At 31.7% G+C, this 19,799-nt stretch overlaps 1 protein-coding gene across 1 annotated transcript; it reads right to left on the reverse strand.

Moving 5' to 3' along the window:
* Positions 1–238: 238 nt before the first annotated feature.
* HELRODRAFT_186752 (hypothetical protein) lies at positions 239–15,291 on the reverse strand (the record flags this gene model as incomplete). Its single annotated transcript, XM_009014385.1, has 10 exons — positions 239–600; positions 633–1,152; positions 1,290–1,422; positions 1,541–1,591; positions 1,860–1,969; positions 3,530–3,697; positions 4,173–4,308; positions 4,893–4,968; positions 5,334–5,443; positions 15,260–15,291. The coding sequence occupies 9 exons, from the start codon at positions 15,289–15,291 to the stop codon at positions 703–705; spliced, it is 1,266 nt and encodes a 421-aa protein (XP_009012633.1). The 3' UTR covers positions 239–600; positions 633–702.
* Between the last annotated feature and the right edge of the window lie 4,508 nt (positions 15,292–19,799).

The following is a 19,799-nucleotide window of genomic DNA, read 5'->3' on the forward strand; positions in this document are numbered from 1 at the left end:
AATTTCTCACTGTCTTGTACTGTTAACGTTTTTGGAAAAATTCGCTCGTATACAAAACGTAGAATAAAGTCACCATAGATACTATATATATATATATATATATATATATATATATAGATAGATAGATAGATAGATAGATAGATAGATAGATAGATAGATAGATAGATAGATAGATATGTGTGTGTGTGTGTGTGCGTGTATAAATGAATGCCGCTGAACGCTATTATAGAAATTAGGTCGGTAGATTGAAATCATTGTAATATGTACATGTACACAGTAGATACACGTTTGATTGATATCATTGTAATATGTACACAATACAGATACACGTTTGAAATTATTTGGACGTTGCAATTTAAATATTAAGAATACAATACAACCAGTAGTTGTGATTAATACAAAACGCGTTAAATAGTTTCACATAAAAATCACATGCGTAGATTGTCAAATGAATATTGAACAACTAACAATAAACAGTGATCATTATAGGAAGCTTCTATTGAGGTTTCATTCATTCAGAGTTTCACAACATTTATAATGGCCACATCAAATAATTATGATAATAATAACAATAAAATAAAATTAATCATTTTGAGGGAAAGAGAGAGAGAGAGAGAGAGAGAGAGAGAGAGAGAGAGAGAGAGAGATTAAATTATTTTGAAAAAAAGAGAGAAATAGAGAGAGCAAGAGAGGATATTTCTTTTATCTTGTTTTCTTGGCAGGACTGCATTCATAGGCAAGTGGTTTGGAATCATCGTTGCTGTTGTTGTTCGTGTAGACAATAGTGTTGTCACTGTGGATGCTGTTGTGGAGAGTTTGAGCAGCAGATGAATTTTTAGAAGCATTGGAAGAATTGTACAAGCTGCTGTTTTCTGTCAGTGCTTGCTTGTCGTTGTTGATGTAATCGCTGCTGCTGTTGCTGCTGCTGTTGCTACACGTGAGGTTGGATCGTTTGTGAGGAGGTGAGGAGAGTCGCGATGAACCGCCGCTTATTAATAGTGGCGGTGATGAGGAACAGTCAGGCGATGATGAGGAAGACGATGAGGAAGATGTCATTTTTGATGGAACTGGGAGTACGGCGTCTTTGATGAATGCGTGATCGAGAGCCTGTTTTGCCGTGATTCGTTCATCTCCATTGTACACTAACATTCTCTGATATTGAAAATTGATGAAAAAATTTATAAAAAAACTTTGCAAAAAAATGTAACAATTAATCTATCTCACAGAGTATCAGTTTTTTTTTATCACGGAAATGCAAAAAATAAAATAAAGACAAGCCAGTCACGAACCTTTATTAATTCAAAAGCAGGCGGGGTGGCTTGGGGCACGAGATTTTCAAGAGATTGCGATTCAACCTGAGTAAACGTATCTAACGGTACACGAACATCGGGGAAGTCCCTTTCTGATGGTACACCTAAACATCTGAGTATCATAATGTCGAAATTCATTTGGAATATTCTCTACTAAGGTAGAAAGACAGTAATTTAACTCAATTTTATAACATGCGTGACAAATGGTAATTAAAAAGTTAAAAACTAACTGGAATATCCTGGAGATTTGATCATGTTCTGAAGTGCCTGGAAAGAGAGGTCTGAATTTTTTTGAAAATTACATCAACTTTAACACGATTTTTGATAAAACTTATTGAGAACGTAAAAAATAATCAATTAACTAGAGCTAAATGCTTTTTTATAAGCATTTTTGCGTCATTAGCAAAATTTCAATAATATAATAAAACAATATTAACATAGATTTTCCAAACAAATAAACAAACTGAAATCATGACAAAAACGAATGAACAAACAACAACAGTAATAACTACAAAAGAACGACAACAACGTCGACACAAACAACAACACCTTCCAGTGAAGAGTTCGGCCAAGATGCATCCACAGCTCCACAAATCAACAGAACTTCCATAGGGCAGATTAAGAAGTACCTCAGGGGATCTGTAGTACAAGGTCACCACCTTCAAATAATTATTTTTTAAGTTTTTAGCTAAATAAACAAATTATATGTATTTATTCGTATTTGCATATGTGTGTGTGTAAATTGTGTGCAAGTGTGTATGTATGTATACATGTGTGTGTGTGTGCTATTCATGATTATGTATATACGTGATTTTTAGTCATCTCTCAAAAAGAGTGAGTGATTTTTGTTTCACATATTCATAAACAAAAAAACATACATTCAAAATTTCATACATAACATTGCAACAAAAACATCAAATGGTTACTAAATATTAGTCATCGAAAACTGCATCCTTAATGTTTGAAACTCTTATATAAAAATTACATTCAGTCTTTTGATAATACTATTTATAATAATTATTTTCCTTACGATGAATTTCACTAAATATTAATTAACACATTTACTTCAAACTGAAACTAAAGTTTGCATATGAAATTTTCTATTTCTTAAATTTTTCCTAAAATTTTGAGAACAGCATAATGCAAAAACACACACAAAGACACATACAGACACAGGAAAACACACACATTCATCTCTTTATTTATTCATTTACTAACTTACTTTTTTATTTATGTATGTAATTAATAATATCTATTCTCCATAATCATTGCCTGACAGTTTGTTTTGCATCATTCTCATTATTTAAATCAATTCTATTTTAGCATATTCTACTGACTGTGAGACAGACTGTAAAAATAACAAATGATTTAACCTGGTTCTATATAATGCTCCAACAGCATTTTTTGTTATACACTGGTTGGTAATTCAATACATTACAGGAAGAAATTAATTTATCAATGAAATTTTTTTGTTGGTAAGGCTAGCTTTATAGCAATCATTCCATGCAAATACAATGAAACATAAGATGCACTAAGAAATAATAATAATAAAAATAATAAATAATCATAATATCAAGAGCTTTATTTACAACTAGAATTTACTTTCTGTATCTAACAATAGAAAAGATGAACGATCTGTTTGTTTACTGCTAGGTAGGAACTTATACAGTTAGCAAAAAAAACATATCTTCACAAAAGTGTTTTAAAGGAATTAATTGAGAAAAGGTTATGTTATAAGATTGAGAATAAAAAAATTATTACACTGGAATTAAAACTACTTTTCTGCTATATTTTTAATATAAAAAAATAAACTAAAAATATGTAACATATCATCTCAAACAGCTGAAAATAGTATGTAAAAATCTATAAAAGTTTTCAGTGATAACATTAAAAAAGAGTGTTAACAAGAAAAAGTAAATTAAAAAATTTATGACTGGATGGAACATATAAAAAAAACAAAAAAGAAACACAAAAACTGAACAAATATTTTTGTTAAATCATACACATCGATGGCAGGTTTGAAACCAGTTTGAACTGAGTTGATAAAATAAAACTTAACATTTAAAAGAACTCACTGAAAAGCAGGAATGAGATAAAGATATAGAGGTCTAAGCTATAAATTTTATTTTTGAAACACGAAAATTAACTATACAACTGGATAGCAATAAATAGAGAAAAATTTAACAAAATTTTTGAAAAATTGTAAAAAAATGACTCACAACAGAGGTCAGAGTCATATCACATGAATAAATCTTAGCAAGGCCAAAATCAGCGATCCTGACGACTCCTTCGTCGGAGACGAGGATGTTTTGAGGCTTGAGGTCTCTATGGAAGACTCGATGGGAATGCAAGAAGTCTATTCCAGACAGTATCTGATGCATCAGACTCTGCATTTCATAATGGGGAGAGGAGTGCATTACATTAAACTTTTACATTTCACTACATTTTATGTCAAATATTTTAACTTTATTTAATTAGGAAAGTATTTATTTAGTCAGTTAATAAGAAAAATTTATTTAAACAGCAAAAGTTAAATAAAAACTTGTTTAAATTTTTAAAAATCTAAAAACTAATAAAAAAAATGCTTGAATTAAAAATATTTTACATGCTTCTCTACAAAACCAGGCCAACATAATAACTTTTATCTGCATTTTAATTTCTTATTAGATATAAAATAAAGATAATTATATCATTTCAATTAATTAAATTTTTTGAAAAGAATCTATCGAGATTATTAATAAAAATCATTTGAAGTGATGTTCACTTCATGACGCTTCCCACTGAAGTTTTTCATCAAGTTAAGCAGTTAGGCCCCAAAAGTTCAACAGTGATGAAACAAAAATTTATAAAGAAGCAACAAACTTTGATTGTTTTGCAGTCTATCCCTGATTCAGGTGATCTTGAGATGTACTGGGATAAATCCTGGTTACAGTGTTCAAAAACCAAAACCAATTTCGTATGCCTCAACGATCGATTACCGAAGAAGACATCCAAGAGCCTAAGAAAAAAATTTAAATTCATAATTTTGAAAAACGAAAATATGAAAATATAAATTTTAAATTTATATCTATAGCATTGAAAATTTCAATAAAAACTTTATCCTCTACAAAACATCTGTTCTTTTGTATCATCATTGAAATCAATACAACTCATTTTTCATGCATATACAAATAACATATGTTTAAAAATTCAAGACTATGTAACATTGTATTCTGTGGTTATTAATTAACTAATTAAATAATTAAACAAATAGTAAATTAATTAATATACCACCATTGCTAGCAAAATTTCAAATAGCAAGTTAATATAATTTTCTATTATATACCAGCACTACTTCATTTTTTAGTTTGTTATCATTTATAGCACTTAAATTTTTAAGCCAAAGGCTCAATTTTAATGGGAAAAATAAATTAGACATTAATTTAATATACAGCCTCAGAGCTTGCACTATTAAAAAAATGTATTTTGTCTTGGGCAACTTAAAAAAAGCCTTTTAGCTAGCTGAGGCGATCATTCAACAACTACAGCAAAAATTTTTACAACATCACATTTCAAACTAAAAACAAAAATTCTTTTTCTAACTTTACAATGTTAGGATGCCCAGTTTTTTCAATATGTTTCAGTAATCCAATTTCTCTGACGGAGCTTGGTGGGAGTCCTACCCAAAAAATTAACAGAGTTATTTGTTAATTCAATGTTAACTATGAATAAAACTATAAAATAAAGTATAAATTATTTATATTCTCCATCTTCTGATGTTAAAAATTAATCAGGTTCAAGGGTTTACAGCACAAAAAAATAGCATCACATGCATTTGCTATATAAAAAAATAGTAGAAGCATGCATAAAGTAGTGTTGATTATTTCATTTATTATTTTATTTACTATATTAAAATAAAATTAAAAGCATATTTTGTTGTGAAATAAAATAAATATAATAATGTTAATAATGTCAAGCTGTAAGTAGTGTATCAATCAGTGAAGAAAGGCAGACAGCAAACAACGGAGAACAGCAGTAACAAACCATCTTCATTGTTTGTGGGCAGGATGACTTCCTTCATGGCCACGTACCTCCCCTTCACGTTCTTATCTCTCCCCTTGTAAACTGTGGCGTAGGCACCACGGCCGATTGTACTGGAGACTTCATAGTCGTCCGTCTTTGTACTTTTAAAGAGGTTGCTCATCTTTTAATTTACTTTTAAATAATAATAAATATATTTCGATTGCATAAAAAAATAAAAATACGCGCTTATATTTTGCATAAATGCATACACGATGCCTATTTTTATACGGAGAAATGATCACTTTTTTTTAAAGAAAGTATGAGTATTAACAATCAGTCCAACGATGTATGCTTATTCGGCACCAAAATTATATATCACCAATCATTAATAATGGCTATGGCATCGCAATTTATTCAACGCATGTGGCACAATCCATTCTATGGACAGGCCTTTTTGTAAAGTGAATAAATCTCCAAAATATATGAATAGTCAGAAATTTTTTGAAAAAACATACAATAAACCTGAAAAAGTAATTAGTTTTTAAAATCTTACAAAGCGATACACGTGCGGCTTTGATGTTGAATCAAGTAAATTAGGCTGGTGGTTTTTTATTATGTTGATGTTTTGAGCATGAAAATGTATGAATTGGTAATGGAAATCCAGACATTTTTGTTGTATAGTATCTTGAATCGATCAAGTTGTTTTGATTGTATATGTATTACTGAATCTGCAATTTAGTTAGATTTTTCTAGAATGTGGCGCTTATATAATAAATTAGGTTGGTAGTCTGTTACAAGCATTAGCTACCTATAAAAGTATAAAATATAGTATAATTTTGAAAATTTGCACATTATTGTACAAGTCTAAATCTAAATTATCTAAATTCCTAATAACTTATCAGATATATTAAAATAATTGAACCTAAGGACCCAAAGGCCCCGGTTTACGACCGTCTTCTTGTTCTCACTTCTTAACTCTTGTTAAACACTCTTATGCTAAATCTGCTTTGATTTTTCTGGTCCTTTTCCCTGGAACTTTCTACCTCCTTCTCTAACTAGTCCTCCATCACTTGCAAATTTCAGAGCAGATCAAAAGATATAGTTAAATTTTTTTTTTTGTATTTTTGTGACTAATTGTCAATATTAATAAATAAACATAAAAATAAATCTAAGTTTGGTGCTTTATGAAAAGTACACTAAGGGAGTAGTTGTGATGCAAATTTTGAGGCCACTATAGAATGGATTTTGTTGGCTCATCAATATATTCACCACTTTCTGTTTCGGAGTTTCAGACTTTGAAGTTTGCAAAAAATATGTATGTAATATAACATTTACTATTTTTAGATATTATGAATAATTTGGCGTGAAGGTACCCGGTTGACAATTATCCAGTATATTCGTTTGTTGGTGCTCCTGCAAATGTATTACGGTAGTCTGATTAGGTTGAGAAGCAAGTGGATGATTTCATCAAGGATAAGCTAAATGATGTAGTATATCTGGGCATCCATATGAAAATGCAACCAGATTGGGTGATTTAAATGAACTGTATCACAACACTGGCTACAATATTAATCACAAATGTTTTTTAGGATTTTTTAGGATCTAGTTTGTGCTCACGGCTACAGAGCTCACTTTTTTTTAACGCAACAGTGTCTCGGTTACAACTTTGAGGAAGCTCACGAAATAATTACGAAAGAAATGTGCATACCAACCGAACAAACGATATTTGCTCATGGAATACAAAATTGATGCAATATATATTGTCACTGATAATTATCAAAATCAATTAATTCAACAACAACAACACACGTTTAGACGACATTTTCCCCGAGATCGGGGGTTGCCGTTTGGCTACCTATGATGAAACCGAAATACCCCTCGACGCCATCCACATCTGTCACTCGCCTCAGTATCACGCAACCCCGCTTTCACCCCTTCCTTCTCCACCTGCTCTCTCAATCCCAATCGCGGACGACCCCTTCCTACCACTCCTTCAACCTCAAACTCCAACGCTCGTCTAATCCCGACCCTTTCATCCCTTCTCAACACATGTCCATACCACCGCAATACAAAATCAATTAATTGAAAAAGTATTAAAGGCCTACAAAAAAAAAGGTTTGCTCCATTAATTTTAATATCAAAACTAAAAAGTACAAAGTAGTTATGGCTGGCAAAGATATTACTCAGTTAGACCTAGCCATTTTAATGAAAGCTGTCTATTTTATTGGCAATTGTGTTTCAAGCTTCAGTGCTTTCGTTTCACATAACAGAAAAAATCATGGAAAAAACTTGCTTATTGGGGAAAAATGCAATTTCTTTTTCTTTAAATATAGTTAACTTAGAGGAACATTGCAAGTGCTAGATTAAACTGACAACTACAATTGTTTATATAATAAAAATATATACATAAATTGACAACAGATAATGTTCAATAGAGCAACAATTTTACAGAAAAGTTGTAGCAGTCTTTATTAACGTTTTTATTTTGTTCTAAGAATGATGTGTACTCCAGAGTCACTCCACACAGGTTGACTGAGCTCACCAACTTTCAGTGCAAATGCTGCATCTTCAAATGACTTCTGCATTTGCCCTTTCAACAAATATTTTAATTAAAATACTTTAATCTCTATCATTACTTAAACTTGATAAATTACCTTTTCTGAATGGACCCAAGTCTCCATTATTTTTGGCTGAACTACAGTCACTGAATTTTGAAGCTAATTCCTCAAATGATTCAGTGCCTGAAGTTATCCTTTCTCTGTATCCTACAAAGAAATTCAGATATATAAAATAATTTTCAAATTTAAATTTTATTCACATGCATAATTTATAATATATCTAAAATATAAAAATAGTATACCCAACAGTTCTTTCAGAGCTTCTTCCTTTGTTTTAGTTATTTTGTCTTGTCTCCAAGATGATGGACGTCTGGATTCTTTGTGCTTCACCAGTAAATGAGAACATTGAATCTGATCCATACTTTTGCCGTCTTTTCCTGGTTTTTGCCAACTGCTTTCTTTTGTTGCAGTGTTGAAATAGTAAGGTTTACCTTTGTAAATTTAACAAAAGTATTTAAATTTTAATGATTTCATCAACAATTAACTTATTAAAGCATATAACAAACATTCAAAAGCAAATGTAAATCTAAGTGTCAAATAATAATTGCTTTGGTTTAATGAAAAAATTTAAATAAAAACATAACAAGAATCAAAAATATAATTATTATATTAATAAAATAAAAAAATTTTAAATACCCCGTGGCCTCTATGTTAGCATTTTCAACTCAGATGAGCTCTAACACTCAACTGCTAACATTAACTTAACCCAACTAACAGCATAACCATATATTATAACTGCATAACATTAGTAGTCTTTTAAAAGCATAATCAAAATACAAAACCATGATCATTAATGATTAATTTGATCATAAAATAATGTATAACGGATGAACATAAGCAAGAAAGTAAAATTTTTATTATACACTACCACTAGTGACTAGTCTAATTAATTAAATTACAGTAACAGTAACACTAACTAGCCACTACAAATTATTATAATCTTTATTTTAAAATAAATTTTCTTTATTATTATAATTTTGAGTTTACTCTCCTGCTTGCGATGTCAGCATTAAACTTCTCAGACAAAAATAAGAGTAGATGAAATATGACAACCAGAAATTAAAATCGAGACAACATTTATCAAATAAAATGAAACTAACCAGTTGAACGACTGATTCTCTCTTCCCAACCAGAAGGCAGACCAGCCATCAGCAAGAAATTTAACTGTAAGTGAACGCAATGGGCTAATTTTTAAATATATGGAAAACCAAATGCACTATTGTAAAATTTCTGCAAAATAAATTTATTTTATCACGGAATTTTAATTTCTCGTATTGCAACTATTGTTATCTGTGTCATGCCTTTTTATGAACTTGGGGCGGCGTGATGGCCCAATGGTTAAGGTCGCCTGTGCGTGCAATGACCGAATTTAGCAAAAAGATCCCTGCCTGTCAAATGCTTCGTGTGTGATGTGTCGTATTTATGTTAAAATCCGATTTTTATAAGAAAATAATTTGTCATAAAGAAAAGTAGAAGGTTGTCTGAGATTTGTTAGCATGAGATGATAAAGGGTTCAATTATTTCTAAGAAAACGCCTTCACTTATACAGAACCGCTGAACCTCAGAATTCTACGTACAAAATTAAGCAATGGTAATTGAACTCAATGTTAACCAGCGAGCGTTTGAGCATCCCACAATAATTTACTAGTCTGCTGTCAAGTTTAAATTCTATAGAGCTACGATTGGCAATTTTTTAAGGATATCTATGAGTTTAAGGGCACCATGGGATGTCGTGTTAAAAGTGAACGTGAACATCTATCGCGGAAGGCACACAATCAAATGAAATTTTATAGGGGCAATACGAACAGAATCTACTCTGCGCTAGGCTGTGACGAATCTGATAAATTGTACACCCGAAATATAAAAATTGGCCAACAGATGCGTTCATAAAATCAAAAGAAATAACTATATTTTACAATTTTAATGAATGTGAAAGAACATTGAAATATTTTGAAACTTCATTGGCAGTTATTAAAATTTTATTGCGTTCCAGCTTTATCAAATATTTTCCACACCTGTGTTTAAATCTATCAATGTGCCACATGATCTGGTATTTTTTCAGCAGATGTTTAAAGTCGTTTGAATTTTTATCAACTTTAGGAAACAAAAATGTTTCAATATCTGCAACTGTCCCACCCGGCATTGGAAAGGGCCATGGTATGTCTAGATAGCTTATTGAAAGATTATTATTTTGATTATTTCTATAAAATTTGAAGAACTCTTCACAATGTTTTAAATGATGAGTGCTGCTGTCTTGTTTCCTATTTTTAATTCCTTCAAATAATTGTGATCTAGATTTATTCATTTTTCTTTCAAAATCATCTATTTTTTTCTGCGATATTTTTGGGTATGATGTATTTTCAAAATTTGATGATTTTCTCTTATTAGCAGTATCTGGAAAATGTGTGTGCCTTTTCAACTTGTACTCCTGAGCAATCCTCTCTGCCCAATCATTGTAGGATTCACGATCATCAAAGGAATCTGATAATTTTTGTTTTAGTTTATATAAATTTACCAACAAATACATTTGGATAAGTATATTCAAATGGAATTATTTTTAATATATGATTTAAAAACTAATAAAAAATTGTTTTTGTAATTTACCAAAATAATAAGAATCTTCATTGAAAAAATCATCAGCAAATTCATTCTCCAGTTTTGAATGCCAGTCGTCATCTTTATCATCCTCACTTTCATACTTCATTCCACTTGATTTTATCTACGTTTTCAGAAAGAAAAGATATTAAATTAAGCTTAAAATTTTATACTAAAATTTATCATTTTAACCTTTTTAATGTTTTCAAGATGATTAAGGTACAGAAATTTCATTTCATTTGCTGTAAAACCAAGATGATCCTTGCATTCAAAAGATTTTGGGCATATTTTCTCGATATATTCAACCAATTTGTTGTATTCTGCATTATCTATAATAACAGGATGAATAATATTAATAATAATAACCCATAATATAAAAATAATTTGTACATAAAATAAATAAAAAATAATAATAATTGAAAGAACTAACCTGAATTATTTATTTGAGCTCCTAAGAAAAGTTCATGAATGGGAAGATGACCATTTTTGTTATTTTTTATCATGAAAAAATGAGGACTTTTGAAGTAGTACCTTGAAAATTGAAAGACTTTAAATTTTAATTAAGTTAGTGTTAGATTAGGCAATCTTTAGTAATAAATTACTTTACGAGGGAATAGCAGCCGTAGTAGCAAAGTTTATGAAGAACGTAACCGCCATCTTTGAATTTATGTTCCCTGCATTCTCTCTCATGGCCATGCCTCCTGATGTAATTCCCCAACTTGGTAAATTTCCAACTTCTCAAATACCTTAAAAATTTCTTCTCGAACGACTTATTAGCAATTCGGACAGCATCCAATTTTTGTTTCGATGACATTACAAACTAGCTGTAAATTAAATTAATAGTTATTTTAGTTTTAAATAAATATTCTTGAATCTTAAGTTTATGTTTATTTACCTGGTTCGTTAACTTAGCAACGAAGGGAAACCGGACCTGATTGCAAATCTATGTCGAGTGACAACAGTAAAAGAGACTAATAAATCACCAAACAGTTCAACGCAATAATCCAACTCTCTTCTTTGCTCCGTTTTTTATACATCCCCCAGTCCGTCAACCGACAGTGTAGTATAAGTAGCCGTAGATAAGTGCACCAAAAAATTTACAATCATAGAAATAAAACATAGAATATTTAAATATTTTCATAATTCAATATAAACATTTACGGATAAATTAATTATATAATAATTGTTTTTGCTGGATACAACAGTATCTAGTGTGCATTATATAGATTAATAACAAAAATATGGGCCGTGTTTTAGAATGAACAATTATTATTAATTATATGCATGCCATTGAGGTGGAAATTCACAAATGATGATGCGTATTCCAATCATTTTTCTGCTGGTTCACCTTTTTTGCAGACTCCCAAATCGATGAAGAGGAAGTGGAGAACGTTGCAAACCACACAAACTGACATGAATGAACCTGAAAATCAAATTATGTTCGTCCTGGTCAGATCAGTTCTTTTTCTTCAAGTTCTTTTTATAATTTCTCTCAAAAAATGCTCTCATAATTTAAACTTTTATACTCTTTTTCTGTATATCATCACCATCATTGTCTAACCGCTCGATCGATAAATTAACTCATAAACTCACCCATATGGAAAGTCCAGAATGACCCTGCGTACCTACCGAGTAGGAAGTTGGTGATGGCAAACGAAAAGTAAGGGATAGCTTTGCCCAAACCTCTGCAACTGCCATATTGCATCCAGGGCATCCTGGATTAAAAAATTTCATCAAATTAAATGAACAACACTGTGAAAGTTTTCCAGAATTAATTAACATTAAACGTGAATAAAGAAATTATTTAACAAGATTTATAACCCAAACGTTTAAAAAGTTTATTTATAAAATTAAAACATATCAAATTTCATTAAATCATTTTTTTGCTTTCTTAATAATACTTGACTCACTGAAGCTTGCACATGTCCCTGAACAATCCCACAACCTCAACGTAGACGAGCACCACAAACAAAATACTGCATGGCACATGTGGTACATGTTTGTACGTGTGTTGTAGACATGTTTGTACGTGTGTAGCTTGTGGTTATGTTTGGTTACGTGTGTATATAGAATTGTATACATGCGCCTGTTTTGTATGGATGAATGTAGTAAGTATAAGGTATATTCTTACAAATATGGTAAAACAATTTGGTACAAATTTGGGTTTATTAAATTTAATTAATACATACACATATACAACACATACACAACACATACACAACACATGCACAGCACATACACATTGAAATTTGTAGATAGGTTTAGTGGATGTGTTAAAATACTGTGCTGTACACTTTAGTACATATCTGCCGTCCTATTGTATGGAATGGATTGACTTTTTTTGTATTTGTTAACAAAGCCATGAAATTTTTAGGCCCTTGCAATGTTTTTCATGTGCATAAGTGAATTCAAGAAAATCAATGAACGAAAAATGAGAGGTTCACTTCTGCACGTAAGGACCTGGTATTTATTTCCTGGCAACTCAACAGTATTTGTGTAAAATCATATGTGTTTTTATATTATTTATTTTAAAAATTATTCTCAAATATATTCAAGAAATGATTTAAACAAAATAAAAAAACGCTCCAAGAAACACACCACACACACACACACGCACACACACACACGCACATACACACACACAGAGGTTTTACAACAGACCTATTGAAAATGATGATGTAAGGTGCAATGCGTTGTGGGAACATCTGCTTGAAGATGAGTATACCTATGAAAATTCCCATGTGTACTGCGATGAGTGTTTTATTTCATTCAATTTCGATTTCTCAAAACGATTGTTGACAAATTTGTCTCAATAAAATATAATACAACATTTAATTAACAGGTCGCCATTTTGGCGACGCAATTGTGAAATGGTTAAGATGCCTGGCACTGATGTTGCTGTGACTATGTTCGAATGCCAAGAGATTCCATCACATCGCATGTAATGTGTGATGCGTTGAATCCATTGCAATACATACACATGGTACTGTGTGTTTGTTGGTGATGCTATTATTAGGTGATTTTAAAGAGTGAATTGTGTTTTTTTTAGAATTTTGATATCATACTAAAAGCTGCAAATTTGTCAATCCCGTATAGAATGTAATAGATTGTCTTGCTCATTGCCGATTTTTATCTGTTTAAAAATGTTTCTATTCATCAATTGATACTTATTTTCAGAAAAATGGATTTAGCGAAAACACAACTCAAAACAAAGTTTTAAAAGTAAGTATTATTGTGACGTTCAAAACAAAATAGAAAAATTTGAAGAAAAAAAAATTGTAGTGTATGTCCGCATTTTAGCATTTATAACGGTATCATTATTAACCAAAATGAAGTCACCAATGTTATTTTTCCTCTACCACTACCGGCCACCATTAACAACCACTATTAACTACCTTCAGTTTGATCGTTAACATTAACATTATAAAATATCATCCTCAATATTTAATAGTTGTCATTAACATTAAATTATTATTAATAATAATAATGTTATTATTATTAATTTTATTATTATTATCGTCATCTTCACCACCGTTTCCATACACGTCACCACCTTCTTCTTCATCATCATCAATCAATCAATCACCACCACCCTTGCATTTTCCTAAGTTAAAATAAATTATGATTTATTAATTATAATTTATTAATTATAATAATTTGTTATACAAATTTTAAGCGTAATTGGCTATGATAATTGGTAGCAACAACAATTTTGAATATAGTTCTCTCTTTGCGATCGAACACGGTAACTGCAACTCAGAAGAGGGCGCTCTACCATTACGCTATTAAATGACATCAAACCTTTGAATTGTTCTGAATAAAAATCTTGAAATTTACTTTAATTTTAATATTAATAATAATAAGATCAAATATTATTTAATTCCTCAATATAATTCTATTTGTTAGTTACATAGTAACGATAGTTGTAAAGTAATAATTAGATGACTGGATGGAATGAATGAATAAATGGATGGATGAATAAATGGATGGATGACTGAATGACTGACTGACTGAATGAATGAATGAATGGATGGATGAATAAATGGATGGATGACTGAATGACTGACTGACTGAATGAATGAATGAATGGATGGATGGATGGATGGATGGATGGATGGATGGATGGGTGAATGAATGAATGAATGAACGAACGAACGAACGAATGAATGAATGAACGAATGAATGTACGAATGAATAATTAAATTATTGAAATAACAATATAAATAATAAAATTACAACTACAACCTCCAATATCAACTAGCAAGAACAAAAGAAGATTGCCAGCAGCAACTCCCGCCAAAATGCTGCCTGGAAAATTTCAAACGATGTTTAACAACAAATCAAATTTCAGTAATTTAAATTTAAAAATTTAATAGCAGAAAATAACAGATAACAAACTAATATAGCAACAACAATGCAACAGCAACAAAATTATGTAACAAAAACATCAGCAACAACAACATCATCATCAAATAAACAGCCTCTCACACTTGAACACGACCCGAAAACATTGGACCTCACTTTTGACACGATGCTATCCTTTTCACAGCAGTACAAACTTACAGCATCTAAGGGCTCCAAACGTAATTCAGTAATAAAATCACTCAGTGGGACCTCGTTTGGCAAGGAAAAAAGCCCGCTGCGGACATACAAGGCCATTGGGCGATCAGTCCTTGCTGGTCTCTACTAACTTCTGATACAAGCTACAGACTGCAACGCACACAGAATGCTTACTGCTTTACGGGTGGGTAATCACTGGATGCCATAGGATAGCGTCAGAACAGCACCTTCTTTCCGCCTTTGAGTCATGTCATGCCGAGATGCTGCTCAACGGATGGCCACCCCCGACTCCTAAAATAAATGAAGCAGAGCAATAAGAAGAACGCTGGCCCAACTCTGCTCAGGTCACTGCATCTCTCTTAACAGCTACAAAGCAAGAATCGACAGTGAGGTCAGCAGTAACTGTCAGTTATGCCGCAGTGATGTTACCCATCTGCTTGGCTGTCCGGACAACCCTACACATTTCACGGTAATAGATACTTGGCAAAACCCGGCTGCCGTGGCCAACTGGCTCCGGCCCCGTCTGCACTCCTCCAACGACGTTTGAAGTGGGGCAACAACAACAACAACGACGACGAAGACAACAACACAACAACGACAACAACGACAACAACAACAATAGCAACAGCAACGAACGACGACAACAACAACAATAGCAACAACAACAACGGCAACAATATTTGCAATGAAATTATACGACTAGTAACCCAGGACAACAGTCCAAAAATGATGAATATCGCAGTAGAAGTCTACGAAGCACAGCAGCCCAAATGTAATGAACTTTGTTATGCCTCTCAAAGGACCAAACTTTCTGTAGATTGTATGTAATAGATAAACAACTACATTGTATTTTTATTTGGTTGAATTGGGTTGTATTTAGTTGTATTTGGTTGTATTAGGTTGTATCTACTACTTGTTTTTGGTGGTATTAGGTTGTATTGGGTTGTATCATTTGGTCCCTACGTTGTATTATGGGTCGTTATCACAAATGTCATCATTTTTAATTATAGTTACTGTTGATGTTGTTGCTGATTGCAATAAAATACAAAAATGAGAAGTAAAGTGTGTTTTCGGTATAAAGGTATAGGATGCCATCCGTCTATACAATGAACAGTGATGATGCAGTAGGAGGAGAAAAAAATTTTGGCAGACGTACGAGAAATTAAATTAATTAATTTAATTAATTAATTAAATTATTTAATAATATAATGATTATAATTATTAATAAATTAATAAATAAATAAATTAATTAATTACCACTACTACTACTATTATTACTGTTACTTCTAATGCTACTAAAACTACTACTACTACTACTACTACTACTATTACTAGTAGTAGTAGTAGTATTACTACTACTACCATTACTACTATTACTATTACTGTTACTACTACTGCTACTGCTACTATATTACTGTGGCTGTGGTTGATGCTGCTGCCTCTTTTACTACTACTACTGTTGTTTCTACTATTGCTACTTATTACTACTGCTACTATTGCTGATACTGCTGCTAATACTATTTTTACTACTTTTAACACTTGTTTTTACTGTTTGTTAGTGTATTTAGTGTAGTGTATCTATCTTATCGTGATACTATATCCCGGACTTATTTCTCAGACGTGTGATAAATGATCGTCGCGAAGCAATTCATTATATCAGTGGGACATTTTAAATATCTTGTTACTTCGGGTGCAACTGACAATTATGTATGCGTATTTGAACGTAGTATATCAAAATAATAATTATCCAATATGATTAATATTTACCGTGCCTTGTTCATAAATGTTTACAAATGTTTTTAAATGTCTGTACGTTTAATGCTCCTAAATATGTAAAAATCGGATATATATATATATATATATATATATATATATATACATATATATATATATATATTGAAATGACAACTGACATTTTAATATTACCACACGCACGCAAAAACACACGTACACACGCACACACATCTTAGACGCATACACGCGCGTACATCTAAGATATACACGCACACTCACACACACACAGACACACACACACGCAAACGCAAACGCATGCACACACGTCATCTACCATTCAAACATTCAACCAGACAATATTAAATTATGGACAACCATTTTAACCCGCACTTTCCAGGTTTCATCATTTTGACGAGACTGTGAATCTCGATTATGACCCAAACTACGCCCACAACCCTGTCAATCAAGAATTTATCGAGCCATTTTATTTTTATTTAAGTACATTTAGAATACCAAAGTTATAACGTTAAAAGTTAATTAATTGGAGTTGGTTAACTGCTTTTATCTTGACTTGTTTGTTCATTGAAATGAATCATAACTTGTGTAAATCTGATTTTTAAAAAAGAAAAATAAGAAGGAAATTTAAAAAAAATTGTAACTTTTAATGACGCACAGAAAATGCGCGCAAAATCACATACAGACACACAAACATCACAGACACACACAGACACACACACACACACACACACATCACAGACACACACACACACATCACAGACACACACACACACACATCACAGACACACATCACACACACACATCCCACATAACGTCGTTGCACGCTTACCCATTATAAACCATGAGAAACCATCGGTGCTTCTCCGGTCTCAATTCTTCCTTTTGGATCAACCAGCCGTACACCATCCAGAAACCTTTACAATTTTTGTCATTTGGTTTTTTAATTTGTGGAAAAAGTTAACTAAATTTGGATAAAACTTAAAAAATTATGATTTAGTTTCTTGTCATTATATTTTAATTTTTGCTTTAGAACTAGTCATTAATTAATATTAAAACAAACATTCAGACGTTATTAATGAAGTTTCCATTAATTTATTAATTTGATGTTGTTATTATTGGGCGACGTGATGGCTCAATGGTTAAAGGTGCCTGGTCTTGCTATTGCAATGACTGGGTTCGAATACAAAGAGATCCCCGCCTATCATATGCAATGTGTATGATGCGTGATTTGCACGCGTATTCATGTACGCTATGTGTGTTTGTCGTTGAAACCTCTGAAGCAAACGCAAAAGAGAGAGAGAAAACTTTAACCTTTAACCTTTATTATTAAAAACAAATTAAACAATTAAGTTAAATAAAATTTTGCATACAATTTTAGCAAATTATCATCAAATGTACATCGATTTAATCAGACATCAACAATTACAAAGCTGACCGACCTATAAGAAGGAGCTTATCAAGAATTTGGATGCCCCCGTTCAAAAACTTGGTCAGTCCACCGCTGAATATATTCCGTGAATCAGAAATTATTTTTTACTATTTTTTTCATTTTTATTATTTATTTTTAAAATCGTACAAAAAAATGAAATCTTCAACTGATACACAAAAGCACGAATAATTAAATAATTAAAAAAACGATTAGACGAGATTATTTAAAATCCATAAAAATGAATTTTAACATACAAGAATGTACCTTACGTTTAAAGTGATTAACGCTTAAAGTGATTAACGTTTAAAGTGTTTAACATGTTTATAAATGTTTAAAATATGAATTATTAACCCGCCACCGCCGACCAGACTCTTGCCTTCATCGTCATCTGACATTTCGAAACCTCCGGCGTGTCAGACTGTCATCAAAAAAGGATGTTATATTTAAAAGGATGAGTAAATTTCATCGATTCATAGATTAGCAACGATTTGATTTAATTGATTTCATGTTGAACAATTATGCAACCGTTTGCAATGTATATGTGAATGAAAAATTGTTTGTATGTAATGCGTTTATATGGGTTTATGTCGGGTGTATTTAAAATTTTAGCCCCCATCGAGCTCGTCTGGATCCGCCATTGCCCCTTATAAACCCCTATCCCTTAATTTTCACAGTTCTACGTTGAAAGTTATGCTTCAACATCTAGAAGCCATAACAAAACTTTGCCATCTTCAAGGAGTTGAGTGAAGTGTTGTTAGATGTATTTCTTACTAATGCCCACAAATTTTACCCGAGGTCCTATGTGTTTAAATTTGTAAATAGATAAAACATCCATAAATCTGCATAATTGTGGAATATGTGCTGACATTGAATTATGAGAGCCAGAAAACATGTGTATGCACTTAAGCGAGCAGGTGGCAACATTTAAAATGCACGTACCACAACATTGGTGCGGTGTGGCTGGCATATTTCCACGCAAACTCTGTAATCAGTCACGAGCTTAGGAGAAATATTTTTATTGAATAACTTCATCCGCACACTTGTGTGTGTATTTTGCTATCAAATTGTGTAAATCATGCAAGAGAATGCTATTTGTTTCTAAGCTCTAAGCTTAATTTTTGTTACCGAATAGGTCGCATGTCCGATTACTCTCTTAATATCACATAATTAATATCTGATAGAATGTTTGATTTCAATTTCTGATAAGTGATTTATACGTCAACTTAATCATAAGGTGACTGCATTCTATTGACTGCATTCAAATGCCCGACATTTCAATTACTAAAAGAAAGCAGGAGCGTGCAGATGCAGTGGAATAAGGTGTACTTGTTGTAAGGCAGCAGTTGTTTCATAGATACCTGCTTCAACAAAAGCATTTGTGTGCCGTGCATGAATAAAAGATTCGAATGGCTTCATAAAAAAATGTAAGCCTTATATCATTAGTGCTCAGGCTTAATTGTATGCCGTTGTGTTTCGTGTTAAGTCGTTTCAGATTTATTTTATTTTAACTATTTGAATCTATTTTTTGACAAA

This window comes from Helobdella robusta (assembly GCF_000326865.2).
Source record: "Helobdella robusta unplaced genomic scaffold HELROscaffold_13, whole genome shotgun sequence".
NCBI lineage: Eukaryota > Metazoa > Annelida > Clitellata > Rhynchobdellida > Glossiphoniidae > Helobdella > Helobdella robusta.